At 41.4% G+C, this 22,662-nt stretch overlaps 1 protein-coding gene across 3 annotated transcripts in view; it reads right to left on the bottom strand.

Annotated features, from left to right (window-relative positions):
• Positions 1-22,662, bottom strand: part of LOC117026978 (vascular endothelial growth factor receptor kdr-like) — a 348,517-nt gene that overhangs the window by 78,452 nt on the left and 247,403 nt on the right. For all 3 annotated transcript variants that reach the window (XM_033114327.1, XM_033114346.1, XM_033114337.1), the window contains 2 exons: positions 21,890-21,995; positions 3,046-3,152 (listed from right to left, as the gene is read on the bottom strand). In XM_033114327.1, the coding sequence (XP_032970218.1) occupies positions 3,046-3,152; positions 21,890-21,995 (213 nt within the window). The remainder of the gene's footprint in view (positions 1-3,045; positions 3,153-21,889; positions 21,996-22,662) is intronic.

The following is a 22,662-nucleotide window of genomic DNA, read 5'->3' on the forward strand; positions in this document are numbered from 1 at the left end:
CTGGGTCTCACCATGAACGTATGTCAATGGAGACCAGTGTTGAGAGTCAGGCCTGGGGCATACATATGCATACCTGGAACAGATAGCTGTAGGTGAGCCCCTTTGTGCCAGCCAGTGATATGAGACATGACTGGATCTAAGCCCTTAAATAGCTGCAGGGTCCCTGGTCCCTCCTGTCACTGTATGATCTCCCTAAGGCACATGTCAATGGAAATAGATGACCAGCAGCAGGCCAGTGGCATACAGGTGCACAGCTGAAGGGGCTAACTGCAAGCATGTGCATATTAGTAGTGTACAGATACAGGTGTATAGGATGAGGTCTTACACTCATGCAGCTTCAGAGAGCTGGGCTAGCTGCCAATGGAGACCCTGTATCTTGTAGGGGTACAGCGTCTGGGGAAGAGGGAGCTGAAAGGTATTCAGGCAGCTGGTATCTTGCCAATGTATATATGTATGATGGGAAAACTGGTAAAATCTGCAGGGGGTCCACAGTAGCTGTATTGGCTTTTGGTTTCTTTAGTGGTAACATCTACTGAGACTGGGTACCATGGTTACTCCTATTGCATGGCTGATATTGGCAGCCCTTGTTTTTCTTCCTTATTCCTATACATCCAGCTTTGTTAGCAGTCTCTGGGTGGGGTGAAACTGAAGCCAGTCCTGGGTATAATGCCTTCAAAAACTGGGGAATTGGGTCACTCACCCCACTGTCCATTTCCCAATGAGGACAATTTTTCTAGGTGGGGCGTTTCATCTAGGCACTGAGAAATACTGGCTTGGGAAATGGGATGATGCAGGCAAAATAAAGCTGATTTGTTTTCCTTTTTGCTATTCTCCAGTTTTTTTCTTCCATTATGTTGCTGAAGTTTCTGAAGTGGACTCCAGATTGCTCCCAGAACTGTTTTTGTTTGTGGATAGCTGTCTAATTACTGATCTTCATAGGCAGACAGAGGCTGGATTTTCCTTTGTCATCATATAGGTGACTTACTCTAGGTGGCAATAAAAAAAAATGCTTCCGGGATGAGCGTTTTTGATGTCATTGACCTTGTTGCTTCCAGAGAGGAATTCTGTCCTGAAGCAGCTTCACTGACCCAATGACCCATCTTGAGGACTGGGCTGGCTTGATAAAATGAATTCCCTTCTCTCCAAGACTTTCTTCATGTAGCTCTCCTGAGAAAAATCTCCAAGTGGAGAGTGCATTTCTTTCCTCCTCATTATTAAATCATAGTGTTGAAAATAATAGGCCCAGCCAGTGGTTGAACAATAAGAGGGGGTACTTAATAAACTACTAGACAAGGCCTCATATACAGGAGCTCAATTCTCAGTGTTTCTCCAGATGGACTGGAAAATTCTGACCCTCATATCTTTTGGCTCTCCATTTTTAAGAGAAAGGTGGAATTTAAAGGACTGTGCTATCTATTCCCTAACATTCCAGCTGGGACAACTCCATGATTGTCCACTCTCTGTAGAACACTGTGACTTGTATCCTTCATTAAATGCTTAAAGTGTTAGAAAGAAATGTCAACCAATCAAATGCAAAATAGGCTAGACTTGACTGAACCAGGTGATGTCTAAAATATGGGAAACGTTGGCAGATGAACCCTTTTAGAAATGATTTAGATGATTAGTAATGGGGCTGTATAGTACACCTAAGTCCAGCACAACATCATTGGAGTCACACAAATTTTCAACCATAAGATAGGATATGAGGAACTACTGTGTAAATGCTGCTCACCCTTGGTGGGCTCACTCTAAGTCTCAGCTCCTCTAGGAATCTTCCCCTTATGCCAAGACCACCTAGATTTTGTGTAGATTAAGTAACAGTTACCACCTTTTGATGGAATCCTCAACCTGACTTTTAATGAATGTTAAAGCAAATCTGTGAAAGATATCTCTTCTAGGCAGACAGAACTGTGTCAGGGCATAGGGATTGTTAAGCAGAACATGAGCTGGATTCAGTCTCCATATGCCCCCTGAGTTGAGCATCTTGTGTATTACACAAATTACACAACTGTAAATGGTTACTCGGTTTGATGACTATGCTGATTTCTCTGTTCTCTGAATTCCCACAAGACTTAATCCATATCAATTGGCAGTTATAAAATAGTCATGGGAATGTAAAGTACAGCACAGGGAATATAGTCAATAATATTGTAATAAGTATTTATGGTGCCAGGTGAGTACTAGCCTTATTGGGGGATAACTTTGTAAGTTATATAAATGTCTAACCACTATGCTATAAACCTGAAACTAGCATAATATTGAGTGTCAACTGTAATTGAAAAATTAAAAAAGACAATTCATATAACTTATTTCTGCCCCCTTGACAAAACTCCCTAGACTTGTTCATTACCGTGCATGTCTTATCTCCCTAGTAGTTTGTCAGTTATTTCAATAAGGCCTTATTGAACATAAATGTGCCTAACACTAATGTTGAAAACAGAGTTATTCAATAGTGTTCATTGTTCACCTAGATCGATTGAATTGCACTTATTTACCCTCATTTGCCCTTGAGCCTCTCTCTACCTACTATTCTTATAACTCCCTTTTGGCAGTAACATTTATTCTTAACATCTCTCATTTTCATGTGGAGGACAACCTGTAAAAGTCACACTCCTCCCCAATCTTTCAAACACCTCGCCCCAACTGTGAGATGGAAAGTGAGTTATCAGATTGGTGAGGAGAAGTAATTGTCATGCTCTTCTCAAGTCCTCTTTCTTTTTAGGACTTCCTTCCTTGCAAAGAGTGTATTCTCCCTGAGGGGAAGCTCTGCAATTTTGGGTAAATCTAATCCAGGAGACTGCTAACAAGTCCATCTGGTTGCACCTGTAAACCAATTCTCTAATCTAGTTTATTTCAACAATAAAGCTGGAAGGAAGACCTTAAACTGGCACTACCATTTATGTTTCAGTTGGTTCAGAACTCAGACTGGGAAAAGAAAAATATAATTTCTCACCCCTTCCAAACAATTACTGATTCTAGACAACTATGCTTGTTAATAGTTTTCTAAACCATCACCTCAAAGAAGCAGAAGCTACTGGACCTCACCTGGCCTCCATGGTGATATTATTGCTTATGGTTTCTTGTACAGGATCCAGGGCCATGAATGTGGGTGTTCCACCAGTGCCATTGAGGGGTATGTAGTCTTTGCCATCCTGCATGAGAAAACAGACATGTCTATCATCACCAAGGGACAGATATGCTAATTTGAATTTGTGATTTCCTTTCCTGGTGGCTTCTGGCTATATAAGAAGAGCTGCTGGCCTTTATTGGACAATTCAGAAGTTTGCTCTACTTTTTTATTTACCTGAAAAACCTGCTTAACAAGCTTAGCTCTCAGCCACATCTTTTGTGCCATAGAGGTGGATTAATAAGGATGTATTTACAAACTTGCGGATTCAATGTTCTTTATAAAAAATGTTGTATAAGGGATTTTCCCTTCTTCCTTCTTAATTTCCTCTACCCTCTCTCCTCTTAAGTAAATAATCCTCCATGGGATGAAGGTAGGGCAAATTTGAGCTTAACAATCTCGCAGTGTTAGCGATAGGTTCCCCATTAAAACACAGGTTTTCCTGCTACCCATTGCCCCTGAAGTTGTCTGATTACATCATCTAACCCTTAGCTTTCTATTTAATCCATTATCTAAGAACTAAATTCAAAACATGATTAAATATGGTTAGTATTAAACACTGCTTACTATGTACCGGGTTCTGTAATAAGTGCTTTAAATCTATTTTCTTTTGCATTTACTGATCACATCATATGAAGAAAGGTACTATTAGTACGCAATTTTGCAGATGCATAGGGAGGTTAAGTAATATGCCCAAGGTCAGAAAGTTAACAAGTGTAAGACCAGGATTCTCTTCCAGATAATTTTTCTTAATTACTGTGTATTGTCATTTTTTAAATCATGATCATGTAGGGAGGTGATGGGCTTTTCCATAAATGTCTCAGTTTACAAAATGACCTGTAGTTTACCTCTTTTTTCCCTGTCCTCTCCTTGTGCACAGTCCTGAGTCTAAGCAACAATCCTGCCTTGTGTATTTTACCTACTCTGAATCTGATATAGCAAAAATGGAATTCAAAGTGCTGCTTTGGATCTCATTGCTGAGAAATAGACAGGACACTACTCCAGTATTAAGAAAATTACCACAATCAAGTGCTGTATAGCTTCAGATTCTAGAAAGTCAGGGAGAGGGGAGGATGGAGACCACTCAATATCCTCATTTTATACGTTTCCAGGTAAGAAACCTGAGCTTTAAAAGAGCTGGGGATGTGACTTTCCCAGAGTCACACATGTACCAAGTTTACATGCTGAGAAACTCGTTTAGCCATACAGCTCCAAAACCTACTTCCTGCCTCAACTTGTATACTTAGTGCTATAAAGCAATGTAAGTAGCTTGTAAATACCTGAATTAATAAATTACTTTGAATATTAGAGGTGGATTGTTTGCCGCTGTAGGTATCCATGGTTAAAAAAAAAATCCCAAAACCAAAAAACACTATCCATTAGCATGGTATGTGTTCCCATTTATTTGTATCTTCTTAGATTTCTCTTCAGTGTCTAATAATTTTCTGAGCACAGGTCTTTTACTTTTTTGGTAAAATTTATTCCTAAGTATTTTATCATTTTTGAAGCAATTGTAAATGGGATTGTTTTCTTGATTTCTCTTTCTGATAGTTTATTATTGGTGTATACAAATTCAACTGATTTCTGAATGTTAATTTTGTATCCTGCTACTTTACTAAATTAATTTATCAGTTCTAATAGATTTTTTGGTGGAGTCTTTGGGTTTCTCTCTATATAGTATCATGTCATCTGTGTATAATGACAATTTTATATATAGTCATGGGATATGGAGTACAGCATAGGGAACAGAGACAATGGAATCGCAATAGATACATATGACGTCAGTGGGGCAATAGATTGGGGGAGGGGGATTATCACTTTGTGAGGGGTGAAATGTCTAACTATTACATTGTTTTGTACACCTGAAACTGAAAAAAAAAAAGAAGAACACTTCATTGGTCCCTTTTCTCCTCCAGTTTTGTTGAGGTATATAAATCCAAAATACTGTATGCACCCTTATATTAATTGCAGCATTATTTACGATAGCCAAGATATGGAAGCAGCCCAATTGCCCATCAATAGACAATTTGGGGGTGACGTCAGAGGAATGGCGGCAGCAGGGCGCACTTTCTGAGTTCTCCTCCAGATCTTCTTGCAAACAAGACCTATAACCCATCAAGGAACTTTTTGCTCATTGCACAGAACAGCGGGGAGATTCGTGGTTTACTTGAAGCTAAGGAATACTTGAAGTTGCGCTAATAGGGCGAGCAGGGGAAGGAAAAAGAGGAGCGGAGTGAAAGCGCCCGGCCGGCAGCGGCGGGAGATCCCAGCCCGCAACGGAGCTTTGGCTGGCGGGGGCGAAAACCGAGAACCGAGGTGAGATAGGAGCACAGGGCGGAGCGGAGAGCGCAGAGACCGGGAGGTGGGCTCTTTCCCTGCGTCCTACGGCTGATCTCTCCCGCCGGGAAGGCGGAGGGAGTCGCCCGAGGGCAGACAAAGAACACAGTCTCCACACCTGGGCCCCTCCCCCACCCCGCTCTTCCAGTCCTACCCCGCCCTTCCAGAGACTTGGACTGGAAGCCGCGGTGGCGGAACCCGCTGGGCCGGGCACGCACGGGAGCCCAGGGCGGAGCGGAGAGCACAGAGACCGGGAGGTGGGCTCTTTCCCTGCGTCCCACGGCTGATCTCTCCCACCGGGAGGGCGGAGGGAGTCGCCCGAGGGCAGACAAAGAACACAGCCTCCACACCTGGGCCCCTCCCCCGCCCCGCTCTTCCAGTCCTACCCGCCCTTCCAGAGACTTGAGCCGGCCCCTGAACTGAGGAGTGGCGGCAGATTGCAGAGGAGCCGTGAAGCTCAGAGTCTGGGAGGCCTGGCGGGCAGCCCTGGCCCAGGGAGACTGGGTAGTGTGTGTGATTTTGGCTGTGCTGGGAGAGAAGAGACTCTTCCACCCCCAACCACCACCTTTTCTGGCCTGCGGGAAGAGGGAGACGCGCGGCTGGGTTGGGAGAGTGAAGACCCCTCCATCCCCAGCCCCCACCCTTTCTGGCCTGCCTAGGACGGGGCGGGTGCAGCTGCAGAGACACACCCGGAGATAAGCAGTGAGGCAGGCGCAGCTCTGGGTTTTCAGCAGATCAGAAATCTCCCGCCCGCACTCACACACACACACTGAAGAAGGGCCTTAAGTCTCAGGAGTTCTGGACACGGGGCCGGTGGTGCCACTCTCAGTTTGCATATATACAGGCAAGGGCAGAAACTGCACTGACTTTGTAAAAACTATCATCCAGACCCCTCGGACCCACGAATTTAAGTCTGCAGTCCCAAAGTCTCTCTGGGCACCAGGTGACCGGCTCTGCCTGCGCAATAAGCAGGGGGCTCTTTGGTACAGCAGAGGACAACCTGGACATTGCTTGGTGGGCTCAGGCCTGGACTGTCGCTGCTTCTTGTTTTGCTTTGTTTTGTTTTGTTTTGCTTTGTCTTTATATCTTCGATATCTTTGCCTGTGACGAGTAGGGGTTATCAGGTGGTTTTGCATGTGAATGTATTTGATTTTTTTTCTTTGTTGTTGTCGTTGCTGTTGTGCTTGGTGATTTGCTTTGTTCTGAAACTGCCCTGCCTGCCGGGGCTCAGCTTGAGAGGCACAGTCAGCAGATCAGAAATCTCCCGCCCGCACCCATACACACACACACTGAAGAAGTGCTCTGAGACTCAGGAGTACTGGACAAGGGGCTGACGGGGCTACTCTCAGTGTGCGTACGTGCAGACAAGGGCAGAAACGGCACTGACTTTGTAAAAACTATCATCCAGACCCCTCAGGCCCGCGCATTTAAGTCTGCAGTCCCAAAGTCACTCTGGGCACCAGGTGACCGGCTCTGCCTGCGCAATAAGCAGGGGGCTCTTTGGTACAGCAGAGGACAACCTGGACATTGCTTGGTGGGCTCAGGCCGAGACTGTCGCTGATTTTTGTTTTACTTTGTTTTGTGTTGTTTTGCTTTGTCTTTATATCTTTGATATCTTTGCCTGTGACGAGTGGGGGTTATCGGCTGTTTTTTGCATGTGAATGTGTTTGATTTTCTTCTTTGCTGTTGTCGTTGCTGTTGTGCTTGGTGATTTGCTTTGTGCTGAAACTGTCCTGCTGGGGCCCAGCTTGAGAGGCATGGGATTCAGCATATCCAGGGGCCAACTCCAGACCAAACCAGAGTGCTGCCGGGTTTGACCTCCAGGTCACAAACCCAGAGGGGGTTCTCTGCAGGCTGGAATCCATAGAGGCCAAACCACATTTGGGTGGTCAACCCTCACGCAGCAGAGCGCCCTGCGGGGGGCAGAGCCAAGTCTCAAAACAGGTCAGCCCAGGAGTTAACCCCACCTACTCACAAGCAAAAAGCAATTAAAGATCTTCTTGAACGGGACAGTGTACACAACACAAGAGTCACCTTTGGAGCACACGCAGAGGAGGACGACGCTGTGCGAGTCAAATATAAAGGACACATACTACATAAGATAACCTAGCAAGAACTAAGAACTCTAGGGGATCTACCTAATATATCAAAATAAACACAGTCAGCCAGAATGGGGAAACAAAGATACACATCCCAAATAAAAGAACAGAAGAAGCCTCCACATCTGGAACCAAATGACGCAGACGTAACCAACCTTTCAGAGACAGAGTTCAGAACACTGGTGATAAGAATGTTTAAGGAGCTTAGAGAAGACATAAGAAGGATGTAGAAATCATAACAAACGAGCTTAGAGAAAACATAAAGAAGGATGTAGAAATCATAACGAAAAACCAGTTAGAACTAAAGAACACAATTACCGAAATTAAGAACTCACTTGAAGGAATTACCAGCAGGCTAGATGAAGCAGAGGATCGAATCAGCGACTTAGAAGACAAGGTAGCAGAGATCACCCAAACGGAACAACAGAAAGAAAAAAGAATAAAAAACAATGAGGATGGCTTAAGAGACCTCTGGGATAACATCAAGCGCAACAACATGCGCATCATAAAAATACCAGAAGGTGAAGAGAGTAAGCAAGGGATTGAGAACATATTCGAAGTAATAATGTCTGAAAACTTCCCCAACCTGATGAAGGAAACCAACATACAAGCCCAGGAAGTGCAGAGAGTTCCAACCAAGATTAACCCAAACAGGTCCACACCAAGACACATTATAGTTAAAATGGCAAAGCTTAAAGACAAAGAGAGAATCCTAAAAGCAGCAAGAGAAAGACAGAGGGTTCCATACAAGGGAACTCCCATAAGACTATCAAATGATTTTTCCACAGAAACATTGAAGACCAGGAGGGAGTGGCAGGAGATACTCCAAGTGATGGAAAACAAAGGCCTACAACCTAGATTGCTTTATCCAGCAAGGCTATCACTTAAAGTTGATGGAGAGATAAAGAGCTTTCCAGAAAAAAATAAGCTAAAGGAATTTATTACAACCAAGCCAGCATTGCAAGAAATACTAAAAGGACTTCTGTAAATAGAAGAAAGATCAAAACAACCTAACTACAAATTTAAAAATGGCAATAACTATGTACCTATCAATAATCACTTTAAATGTAAATGGATTAAATGCTCCAATCAAGAGACATAGGGTGGCTGACTGGATAAGAAAGCAAGACCCGGGTGACGTCATAGAAATGGCGGCAGCAGGGCGCACTTTCTGAGTTCTCCTCCGGATCTTGTTGCAAACGGGAACTATAACCCATCAAAGAAATTTTCGCTCACCACACAATATAGTGGGGAGATTCGTGGATTACTTGAAGCTAAGAAATTCTTGAAGGTACGCTAACTGGACGGAGCAAGGAAAGGAAAAAGAGGAGCGGCGTGAGAGCGCCCGGCCGGCAGCGGCGGGAGAGCCCAGCCCCCAACGGAGCCTCAGCTGGCGGGGGCGAAAACCGAAAACCACTGAGCCGGGCATGCACGGGATCCCAGGCGGAGCGGAGAGCGCAGAGACCGGGGGTAGGCTCTTTCCCTGCGTCCCACGGCTGATTTCTCCCGCCGGGAAGGCGGCGCGCCCTGCGGCGGACGGGGGGCGCAGTCTCCATACCTGGGCCCCCCCCCGCCCTGCTCTTCCAATCCTACCCCGCCCTTCCAGAGACTGGGACTGGAAACCGCGGTGCAGCCCCGCTGTGCCGGGCGCGCACGGGAGCCCAAGGTGGAGCGGAGAGCGCAGAGACCGGGGGTGGGCTCTTTCCCTGCGTACCACGGCTGATTTCTCCAGCCAGGAAGGCAGCGCGCCCTGCGGCGGACGGGGGGCGCAGTCTCCATACCTAGGCCCCTCCCCCGCCCCGCTCTTGCAATCTTACTCCGCCCTTCCAGAGACTTAAACCCGCTCCTGAACCGAGGACTGGTATCTGAGGCTCAGGCTTTGGGATGCCTGACGGGCAGCCCTGACCTAGGCAGACTGGGTAGTGTGCGTGATTTTGGCTGCGCTAGGAGAGAAGAGACGCCTCCACCCCCAGCCACCACCTTTTCTGGCCTGCGGGAAAAGGGCAACGCACGGCTGGGCTGGGAGAGTGAAGACCCCTCCATCTCCAGCCCCCACCCTTCCTGGCTTGCCTAGGGTGGAGTGGGTGCAGCTGCCAAGACACACCCGGAGATCAGCAGTGAGGCAGGCCCAGCTCTGGGCTTTCAGCAGATCAGAAATCTCCCGCCCGCACTCACACACACACACTGAAGAGGTGCCTTAAGACTCAAGAGTTTTGGTCACGTATCTGGTGGTGCCACTCTCAGTGTGCATTTGTGCAGGCAAGGGCAGAAACTGCACTGACATTGTAAAAACTATCATCCAGACCCCTCAGGCCCACGCTTTTAAGTCTGCAGTCCCAAAGTCTCTCTGGGCACCAGGTGACCGGCTCTGCCTGTGCAATAAGCAGGGGGCTCCTTGGTACAGCAGAGAACAACCTGGACATTGCTTGGTGGGCTTAGGCCGAGACTGTCGCTGCTTTTTGTATTGCTTTGTTTTGTCTTGTTTTGCTTTGCCTTTATATCTTTGATATCTTTGCCTCTGTCGAGTGGGGTTATCAGGTGGTTTTGCATGTGAACGTATTTGATATTTTTCTTTGTTGTTGTTGTTGCTGTTGTGCTTGGTGATTTGCTTTGTTCTGAAACTGCCCTGCCGGGGCCCAGCTTGTGAGGCACGGTCAGCAGATCAGAAATCTCCCGCCCGCACCCATACACACACACTGAAGGAGTGCCCTAGGACTCTGGAGCTCTGGACAAAGGACTGGTGGTGCTCCTCTTGGTGTGCATACATGCGGACAAGGGCAGAAGCTGCACTGACTTTGTGGAGACTATCATCCAAACCCCTCAGGCCCACGCTTTTTTTTTTTTTTTTTTTTTTTTATTTATTTTTTAATTTATTGGGGTGACAATTGTTAGTAGAATTACATAGATTTCAGTTGTGCAATTCTGTATCACATCATCCATAAATCACACTGTGTGTTCACCACCCAGAGTCAGCTCCCCTTCCATCACCGTACATTTGATCCCCCTCACCCTCATCCCCCACCCCCCAACCCCCTTACGCTCTGGTAACCACCAAATTACGTTCCCCAGATTAATTTTCAAACCCCGTCAGGCCCACGCTTTTAAGTCTGCAGTCCCAAAGTCTCTCTGAGCATCAGGTGACCGGCTCTGCCTGCGCAATAAGCAGGGGGCTCTTTGGTACAGCAGAGGACAACCTGGTCATTGCTTGGTGGGCTCAGGCCGAGACGGTCGCTGCTTTTTGTTTTGCTTTGTTTTGCTTTGCTTGGTTTTGTTTTGCTTTGTCTTGTATCTTTGATATCTTTGCCTGTGTCGAGCGGGGGTTATCGGCTGTTTTTTTTTTTTTTTTTTCTCTTTGCTGTTGTCGTTGCTGCTGTGCTTGGTGATTTGCCTTGTTCTGGGACTTCCCTGCCGGGGCCCAGCTTGGGTGGCACGGGACTCGGCATATCCGGGGGCCAACTCCAGACCAAATCGGAGTGCAGCCGGGTTTGACCTGCAGGTCACACACCTAGAGGGGGTTCTCGGCAGGCTCTTGAGCCCATAGAGGCCAAATCACATTGGGGTGGTCAACCCTCACGCAGCAGAGTGCCCTGCGGGGGGCAGAGCCAAATCTCACGGCAGGTCAGCCCAGGAGTTGACCCCACCTGCTCATTAGCGGGAAGCAATTAAAGATCTTCTTGAACGGGACAGTGTACACAACACAAGACTCACCTTTGGAGCACACGCAGAGGAGGACGACGTGGTGCGAGTCAAATATAAAGGACACATACTACATAAGATAACCTAGCAAGAACTAAGAACTCTAGGGGATCTACCTAATATATCAAAATAAACACAGTCAGCCAGAATGGGGAAACAAAGATACACGTCCCAAATAAAAGAACAGAAGAAGCTTCCACAACTGGAACCAAATGAAGCAGACGTAACCAACCTCTCAGAGACAGAGTTCAGAACACTGGTGATAAGAATGTTTAAGGAGCTTAGAGAAGACATAAAGAAGGATGTAGAAATCATAACAAACGAGCTTAGAGAAAACATAAAGAAGGATGTAGAAATCATAACGAAAAAAACCAGTTGGAACTAAAGAACACAATTACCGAAATTAAGAACTCACTTGAAGGAATTACCAGCAGGCTAGATGAAGCAGAGGATCGAATCAGCGACTTAGAAGACAAGGTAGCAGAGATCACCCAAACGGAACAACAAAAAGAAAAAAGAATAAAAAACAATGAAGATGGCCTAAGAGACCTCTGGGATAACATCAAGCGCAACAACATGCTTATCATAGAATACCAGAAGGTGAAGAGAGCAAGCAAGGGATTGAGAACATATTTGAAGTAATAATGTCTGAAAACTTCCCCAACCTGATGAAGGAAACCAACATACAAGTACAGGAAGTGCAGAGAGTTCCAACCAGGATTAACCCAAACAGGTCCACACCAAGACACATTATAGTTAAAATGACAAAGCTTAAAGACAAAGAGAGAATCCTAAAAGCAGCAAGAGAAAGACGGAGGGTTACATACAAGGGAACTCCCATAAGACTATCAAATGATTTTTCTACAGAAACATTGAAGGCCAGGAGGGAGTGGCAGGAGATACTCAAAGTGATGGAAAACAAAGGCCTACAACCTAGATTGCTTTATCCAGCAAGGCTATCATTTAAAGTTGATGGAGAGATAAAGAGCTTTCCAGAAAAAAATAAGCTAAAGGAATTTATTACCACCAAGCCAGCATTGCAAGAAATACTAAAAGGACTTCTGTAAATAGAAGAAAGATCAAAACAACCTAACTACAAATTTAAAAATGGCAATATCTATGTACCTATCAATAATCACTTTAAATGTAAATGGATTAAATGCTCCAATCAAAAGACATAGGGTGGCTGACTGGATAAGACAGCAAGACCCTTGTATATGCTGTATACAAGAGACTCACCTCAGAACAAAAGACACACACAGGCTGAAAGTGAAGGGTTGGAGTAAGATATTTCATGCAAATGGAAACGATAAAAAAGCTGGAGTTGCAATACTTATATCTGACAAAATAGACTTTAAAATGAAGAACATACTAAAAGATAAAGATGGGCACTATATAATAATAAAGGGATCGATCCGACAAGAGGACATAACCCTAGTAAACATCTATGCACCCAACATAGGAGCACCTAAATATATAAAACAGGTACTGACTGACATAAAGGCAGAGATCAACAGTAACACTATTATAGTCGGGGACTTCAACACACCTCTGACCACATGGGACAGGTCTTCCAGACAGAAAATCAATATGGAAACAACAGCCTTAAATGATACATTGGACCACTTGGATTTAATCGATATTTTCAGAACATTTCACCCCAATGCTGCAAAATACACCTTCTTCTCAAGCGCAATGGAACATTTTCCAAGATAGATCATATGTTAGGCCACAAAACAAGTCTTGATAAATTTAAGAAAATTGAAATCATACCAATTGTCTTCTCTGATCACAATGCTATGAAATTAGAAATGAACTACAGGAAAAAAACTGGAAGACACACCAATTCATGGAGGCTGAATAACTTATTACTAAATAATGAATGGGTCAAGCAGGAGATCAAGGAAGAAATCAAAAGATATCTCGAGATAAACGAAAATGAAAACACGACGACCCAAAATCTATGGGATGCCGCGAAAGCAGTCCTAAGAGGGAAATTCATAGCTTTGCAGGCCTACCTAAAGAAACAAGAAACATCACTAATCAACAGTTTATCTTCACATTTAAGGGATTTGGAAAAAGAACAGCAAAATAAGCCCAAAGGGAACACAAGGAAGGAGATAATAAAGATCAGAGCAGAAATAAATGAAATAGAAACCAGAAAAACAATACAAAAGATCAATGAATCCAAGAGTTGGTTGTTAGAGAAGATAAACAAAATCGACAAACCTTTAGCCAGACTCATTAAAAAAAAGAGAGAGAGGACCCAAATTAATAAAATCAGAAACGAAAGAGGAGAAGTGACAACAGACACTGCAGAAATACAAAGAGTTTTACGAAGTTACTATGAGCAACTATATGCCAACAAATTTGACAATTTGGAAGAAATGGACAATTTTCTAGAGGCGTACAACCTTCCAAGGCTAACTCAAGAAGAAACAGAAAACCTGAATAGACTGATTACCACCACGGAAATTGAATCAGTAATCAACAGTCTCCCAACAAACAAAAGCCCTGGACCAGATGGCTTTACAGGTGAATTTTACAAAGCGTTCAAAAAAGAATTATCACCAATTCTCCTCAAGCTCTTCCAAAAAATCCAGAAGGAGGGAAGACTCCCAAACACTTTTTACGAAGCCACTATCACCCTGATCCCAAAATCAGACAAAGACACCACAAAAAAAGAAAACTACAGGCCGATATCTTTAATGAACATAGATGCAAAAATCCTCAACAAAATATTAGCAAACAGAATTCAGCAATACATTAAAAAGATCATTCACCACGATCAAGTGGGATTCATCCCTGGTATGCAGGGGTGGTTCAACATCCGCAAATCTATTAATGTGATACACCACATTAACAAAATGAAAAATAAAAATCACATGATCATATCAATAGATGCAGAAAAAGCATTTGATAAAATCCAACAGCCATTTATGATAAAAACCCTTAAGAAAGTGGGAATAGAGGGATCTTATCTCAACATAATAAAGGCCATATATGACAAACCCACAGCTAACATCATACTCAATGGGGAAAAGCTAAAACCATTCCCCCTAAGATCAGGAACAAGGCAAGGATGCCCACTATCTCTGCTTCTATTCAACATAGTTCTGGAAGTTCTTGCCACAGCAATCAGACAAGAAAAAGAAATAAAAGGCATCCAGATTGGTAAGGAGGAAGTAAAGTTATCATTGTATGCAGATGATATGATACTATATAGAGAGAACCCTAAAGACTCCACCAAGAAGCTATTAGAGCTGATAGATGAATTTAGTAAAGTGGCAGGATACAAAATTAATATTCAGAAATCAGTTGCATTTGTATATACCAATAATAAAACATCAGAAGGAGAAATTAAAAAAACAATCCCATTTACAATCGCTCCAAAGACTATAAAATACCTGGGAATAAATTTAACCAAAGAAGTAAAAGATCTATACTCAGAAAATTATAAGACACTGATGAAAGGAATGAAGGAAGATATAAATAGATGGAAACACATATCATGTTCATGGATAGGAAGAATTAATATAGTTAAAATGTCCATACTGCCTAAGGCAATATACATATTCAATGCAATTCCTATCAAACTGCCAACGTCGTTTTTCACAGAAATAGAACATATAATCCTAAAATTTATATGGGACCATAAAAGACCCCGAATAGCAAAGGCAATCTTGAGAAATAAGAACAAAGTGGGAGGTATAACAATACCTGACTTCAAATTATACTACAAGGCTACAGTAATCAAAACAGCATGGTACTGGCATAAAAACAGACACATAGATCAATGGAACAGAATAGAGAGTCCAGAAATAAATCCACGCCTATATGGCCATTTAATCTACGACAATGGAAGCAAGAATGTACGATGGAGTAATGACAGTCTATTCAATAAATGGTGCTGGGAAACCTGGACAGACACATGCAAAAAAATGAAGTTGGACCACCTCCTTACACCATATACAAAAATAAATTCAAAATGGCTTAAAGACTTAAATGTAAGGTCTGAAACCATAAAATACCTAGAAGAAAATATAGGAAGAAACTTCTCAGACATTACCCGGAGTAAGATTTTTACTGATATACACCCTCGCTCGAGGGAACTAAGAGAAAAAATAAACATGTGGGATTATATCAAACTAAAAAGTTTTTTCACAGCAAAGGAAACCATCAATAAAACAAGAAGGGATCCTACTGAATGGGAAAAGATATTTGCCAATGATATATCTGATAAGGGATTAACATCACAAATCTATGGAAAAGTTACTCAACCCAACTCCAAAAAAACAAACGATCCAATTAAAAAATGGGCAGAGGACTTGAAGAGACATTTTTCTGAAAAGGACATACAGATGGCAAACAGACATATGAAGAAATGCTCAACCTCACTAACCATCAGAGAAATGCAAATAAAAACCACAATGAGATACCACCTCACCCCAGTCAGAATGGCTATCATCAATAAATCAACAAACAACAAGTGCTGGCGCGGATGTGGAGAAAAGGGAACGCTTGTGCACTGTTGGTGGGATTGCAGACTGGTGCAGCCGCTATGGAAAACAGTATGGAGGTATCTCAAAATTCTGAAAATGGAACTACCTTATGATCCAGTAATTCCACTCCTAGGTATCTATCCGGAGAAATCCAGAACTTCAATTCAAAAATCTCTATGCACTCCTATGTTTATTGCAGCACTATACACAATAGCTAAGATATGGAAACAACCAAAATGCCCATCGTTAGATGACTGGATTACGAAACTGTGGTACATTTATACAATGGAGTATTATGCAGCCATAAAGAAGAAAGAAATCTTACCATTTGCAACAACATGGATGGATCTAGAGAACATTATGTTAAGTGAAATAAGTCAGACAGAGAAAGATAAGTACCATATGATCTCACTTATTTGCGGATTCTAAAGAAAAGAATAAGTGAATGAACTAATCAGAAACATTTTGGGAGACAATGAGGAAAAACTGAGGGTTGCTAGATGGGCGGGAGGGGTAGGGGGTGGGGGGGAGGGTGAGGGGACTGGAGGGCAGTCGGTGACCACAGGATGGCCACGGGGTTTGAAAATTAATCTGGGGAACGTAATTTGCTGGTTACCAGAGCGTAAGGGGGTTGGGGGTGGGGGATGAGGGTGAGGGGGATCAAATGTATGGTGATGGAAGGGGAGCTGACTCTGGGTGGTGAACACACAGTGTGATTTATGGATGATGTGATACAGAATTGCACAACTGAAATCTATGTAATTCTACTAACAATTGTCACCCCAATAAATTAAAAAAATTAAAAAAAAAAAGAAAGCAAGACCCTTGTATATGCTGTATACAAGAGACTCACCTCACAACAAAAGACACACACAGGCTGAAAGTGAAGGGTTGGAGTAAGATATTTCATGCAAATGGAAACGATAAAAAAGCTGGAGTTGCAATACTTATTTCTGACAAAATAGACTTTAAAATGAAGAACATACTAAAAGATAAAGATGGACACTATATAATAATAAAGGGATCGATCCGAAAAGAGGACATAACCCTAGTAAACATCTATGCACCCAACATAGGAGCACCTAAGTATATAAAACAGGTACTGATTGACATAAAGACAGAGATCAACAGTAACACTATTATTGTAGGAGACTTCAACACACCTCTGACAACAAGGGACAGGTCTTCCAGACAGAAAATCAATATGGAAACAACAGCCTTAAATGATACATTGGACCACTTGGATTTAATCAAAATTTTCAGAACATTTCACCCCAATGCTGCAAAATACACGTTTTTCTCAAGCGCACATGGAACATTTTCCAAGATAGACCACATGTTAGGCCACAAAACAAGTCTTGATAAATTTAAGAAAATTGAAATCATACCAATTGTCTTCTCTGATCACAATGCTATGAAATTAGAAATGAACTACAGGAAAAAAACTGGAAGACACACCAATTCATGGAGGCTGACTAACTTTTTACTAAATAATGAATGGGTCAAGCAGGAGATCAAGGAAGAAGTCAAAAGATATCTCGAGACAAACGAAAATGAAAACACGACGACCCAAAATCTATGGGATGCCGCGAAAGCAGTCCTAAGAGGGAAATTCATAGCTTTGCAGGCCTACCTAAAGAAACAAGAAACATCACTAATCAACAGTTTATCTTCACATTTAAGGGATTTGGAAAAAGAACAGCAAAATAAGCCCAAAGGGAGCACAAGGAAGGAGATAATAAAGATCAGAGCAGAAATAAATGAAATAGAAACCAGAAAAACAATACAAAAGATCAATGAATCCAAGAGTTGGTTCTTAGAGAAGATAAACAAAATCGACAAACCTTTAGCCAGACTCATTAAAAAAAAAGAGAGAGAGGACCCAAATTAATAAAATCAGAAATGAAAGAGGGGAAGTGACAACGGACACTGCAGAAATACAAAAAGTTGTAAGAAGTTACTATGAGCAACTATATGCCAACAAATTTGACAATTTGGAAGAAATGGACAATTTTCTAGAGGCGCAAAACCTTCCAAGGCTAACTCAAGAAGAAACAGAAAACCTGAATAGACTGATTACCACCACGGAAATTGAATCAGTAATCAACAGTCTCCCAACACACAAAAGCCCTGGACCAGATGGCTTTACAGGTGAATTTTACAAAACGTTCAAAAAAGAATTATCACCTATTCTCCTCAAGCTCTTCCAAAAAATCCAGAAGGAGGGAAGACTCCCAAACACTTTTTACGAAGCCACTATCACCCTGATCCCAAAATCAGACAAAGACACCACAAAGAAAGAAAACTACAGGCCGATATCTCTAATGAACATAGATGCAAAAATCCTCAACAAAATATTAGCGAACAGAATTCAGCAAAACATTAAAAAGATCATACACCATGATCAAGTGGGATGCATCCCTGATATGCAAGGGTGGTTCAACATCCGCAAATCTATTAATGTGATACACCACATTAACAAAATGAAAAATAAAAATCACATGATCATATCAATAGATGCAGAAAAAGCATTTGATAAAATCCAACAGCCATTTATGATAAAAACCCTTAAGAAAGTGGGAATAGAGGGATCATGTCTCAACATAATAAAGGCCATATATGACAAACCCACAGCTAACATCATACTCAATGGGGAAAACCTAAAACCATTCCCCCTAAGATCAGGAACAAGGCAAGGTTGCCCACTATCTCCGCTTCTATTCAACATAGTGCTGGAAGTTCTGGCCACAGCAATCAGACAAGAAAAAGAAATAAAAGGCATTCAAATTGGTAAGGAGGAAGTAAAATTATCATTGTATGCAGATGATATGATACTATATATAGAGAACCCTAAAGACTCCACTGAGAAACTATTAGAGCTGGTAGATGAATTTAGTAAAGTAGCAGGACACAAAATTAATATTCAGAAATCAGTTGCATTTGTATATACCAATAATAAAATATCAGAAGGAGAAATTAAAAAAAGAATCCCATTTACAATCGTTCCAAAGACTATAAAATACCTGGGAATAAATTTAACCAAAGAAGTAAAAGATCTATACTCAGAAAATTATAAGACACTGAAGAAAGGAATGAAGGAAGATATAAATAGATGGAAACACATATCATGTTCATGGATAGGAAGAATTAATATAGTTAAAATGTCCATACTGCCTAAGGCAATATACATATTCAATGCAATTCCTATCAAACTACCAACGTCGTTTTTCACAGAAATAGAACATATAATCCTAAAATTTATATGGGACCATAAAAGACCCCGAATAGCAAAGGCAATCTTGAGAAATAAGAACAAAGTGGGAGGTATAACAATACCTGACTTCAAATTATACTACAAGGCTACAGTAATCAAAACAGCATGGTACTGGCATAAAAACAGACACATAGATCAATGGAACAGAATAGAGAGTCCAGAAATAAATCCACGCCTATATGGCCATTTAATCTACGACAATGGAAGCAGGAATGTACGATGGAGTAAAGACAGTCTATTCAATAAATGGTGCTGGGAAACCTGGACAGACACATGCAAAAAAATGAAGCTGGACCACCTCCTTACACCATATACAAAAATAAATTCAAAATGGCTTAAAGACTTAAATGTAAGATCTGAAACCATAAAATACCTAGAAGAAAACATAGGAAGAAACTTCTCAGACATTACCCGGAGTAAGATTTTTACTGATATATACCCTCGCTCGAGGGAACTAAGAGAAAAAATAAACATGTGGGATTATATCAAACTAAAAAGTTTTTTCACAGCAAAGGAAACCATCAATAAAACAAGAAGGGATCCTACTGAATGGGAAAAGATATTTGCCAATGATATATCTGATAAGGAATTAATATCACAAATCTATGGAAAACTCACTCAATTCAACTCCAAAAAAACAAACGACCCAATTAAAAAATGGGCAGAGGACTTAAAGAGACATTTTTCTAAAAAGGACATACAGATGGCAAACAGACATATGAAGAAATGCTCAATCTCACTAACCATCAGAGAAATGCAAATAAAAACCACAATGAGATACCACCTCACCCCTATCATTTTGATGATAGTCAAAATGGCTATCATCAATAAATCAACAAACAACAAGTGCTGGCGCGGATGTGGAGAAAAGGGAACGCTTGTGCACTGTTGGTGGGATTGCAGATTGGTGCAGCCACTATGGAAAACAGTATGGAGGTATCTCAAAAATCTGAAAATGGAACTACCCTATGATCCAGTAATTCCACTCCTAGGTATCTATCCGGAGAAATCCAAAACTCCAATTCAAAAATCTTTATGCACTCCTATGTTTATTGCAGCACTATACACAATAGCTAAGACATGGAAACAACCAAAATGCCCATCGGTAGATGACTGGATTAAGAAACTGTGGTACATTTATACAATGGAGTATTACGCAGCCATAAAGAAGAAAGAAATCTTACCATTTGCAACATGGATGGACCTAGAGAACATTATGTTAAGTGAAATAAGTCAGACAGAGAAAGATAAGTACCATATGATCTCACTTATATGTGGAATCTAAAGAAAAGAATAAGTGAATGAACTAACCAGAAACAGTGTTGGAGACAAAGAGGAAAAACTGAGGTTTGCTAGATGGGCGGGGGGGGGGGGGCGGATGAAGGGATTGAAGGGCAGTCGGTGACCACAGGATGGCCACGGGGTTTGAAAATTAATCTGGGGAACGTAATTTAGCGGTTACCAGAGGGTAAGGGGGTTGGGGGGTGGGAGATGAGGGTAAGGGGGATCAAATATACGGTGATGGAAGGAGAACTGACTCTGGGTGGTGAACACACAATGTAATTTATAGATGATGTGATATAGAATTGCACACCTGAAATCTATGTAATTTTAATAACAATTGTCACCCCAATAAATTTAAATAAAAAAAAAGAAAAAAAATAGACAATTTGATAAATTGTGGTACATGTATACAATGGAATATATATATATATATATATATATAATATATATATGTAATATATATAATATATTATATATACATATTATATATTATATATATATATATATATATATATATAATCTCAAGTGGGATTTATTTCAGATATGAAATATTGGTTCAACACTGGAAAATCAATCAATGTACTGTCCACCATATCAAAAGGCTAAAAAAGAAAAACTATCTGATCTTATTAGTCGATATAGAAAAAGTATTTGACAAAATCCAACAGTTTTTTCATAATAAAAACTCTCAGCAAATTTGGAATAGAAGGGGACATCCTCAACATGATAAAGAACATCTACAAAAAAATCTGCACTTAACATTGTACTTAATAGTGAGAAACTGGATATCTTCCTCAAAATATCTCAAGGTTGTTTTCAGAACTAAGGTTGACAATTTGTAATACTGGAAAAATAACTTATTTCACTCTCTAAATTTTTCCATTTGAGGTTCTCTCCAAGTTTTACTTTAAAAAACTCTAACACTGGCTATCAAAAAAAATGAATATTAATCTCAATTTTGGGTTATTAGACATACATTGTATATTTACTAGCCTGTAAGCTTGAGAGTATGATGTGACATTTTTGTCTTTGTGTTTTGCTACATAACAGATATTCATGAAATAAATGAAAAGAGTGAAAAGAAAAGAAAATGTTGTTCCCTCTGCCTTGAATCCTTCTTGCTCTTTTCCAATAGTTTAACTTCTGCTCATCTCTCAAGATTCTTATATCCCTTCTTCCTGGTAATCATCACACTCTGCTACAAGCCTTGGTTTTCTTATTTGTCTTCTCTACTAGATTGTGTGTTGCTTGAGGTCAGAGGCCATGTCTTTTTATCTTTACATCAACAGTGCCCAGTGCACTACTTGGCACAGACAAGATGATCAACAAATATTTTAATGAAGAACTGAGATGTCTCTAATCACATGTACCCTCTTTGGGGGCTTATTATTTTCTTTGTTTTCCCATTTCACTTTTCCTATTATAAGTATTTTCCTTACATTCCCACAGACTAGATTATGAGCTCCCTGAGCACTGAATATTGGCATTACAGTGTTCACAGCTCCAAGAATTGTGACTTAGTACACAACACTAAAAAGATGCTGCATGATAGAATAAAAGTAATGGATACCTGTTGAACACTGGCCTGAAGAAGATCTCCAAGACGCCCAACCAGGTCAGAGAAATTGGGTCTCAGGGTGTACACATTGTGCCAGCAGTCAAGCATAGTCTGGTAGCTGAAGATTGAAAAAAATGCCAAGAAAGTCTCCATTCCCCATTCACATTGATTCTCTAACTTTTCCTATGGGTGACACCTCATATCATATCTTCACAGTTATCCCTCAACCCATATTCTCTGCTATGGCCGTAGAATGAGGTTTCTGAAAAGTTTGCTTGGTCCATACCTGTCCATTACCCCTACGTCCCCTTCATGCCCACTTGTTTCAGGTATGTATGCATAAATGTATGCATGTAATCAGCCTTAATTAGTCCACTTATAACCCCAAAATATTTAGAAAGCCCTAACTTAAGGAGAACAACTTAGCATTTATGTTTGTTGCCAAACTCCTTTGACAGTACAAGAATGATGTGGATGGGGAGATTGCTACATTTGTCATGATGCCAAGTGGCTTCAAATACTCTTGGACTGTAGGCTCTCCTCATGATCTAGAAGCTTATTTAATTGGAGTTTGATCTTCAAATATCTTTACACATCTTTATAAAGTGGTGTAAAAATGCCTTCATTTTTAGATTTTAAGCAGCAACACTGGAATCCAAACCTGTTCTTTCCAATGACTTTGGCCAGTAAGCCATCAACGAAGTAGTAAATACAGTTTTGCTGTAATTGCTGTTTATTAAAACAATTGGGAGTCATTAACTTATCTATACATCTCTGTGATGTTA

The sequence above is a fragment of the Rhinolophus ferrumequinum genome, chromosome X (assembly GCF_004115265.2).
Source record: "Rhinolophus ferrumequinum isolate MPI-CBG mRhiFer1 chromosome X, mRhiFer1_v1.p, whole genome shotgun sequence".
NCBI lineage: Eukaryota > Metazoa > Chordata > Mammalia > Chiroptera > Rhinolophidae > Rhinolophus > Rhinolophus ferrumequinum.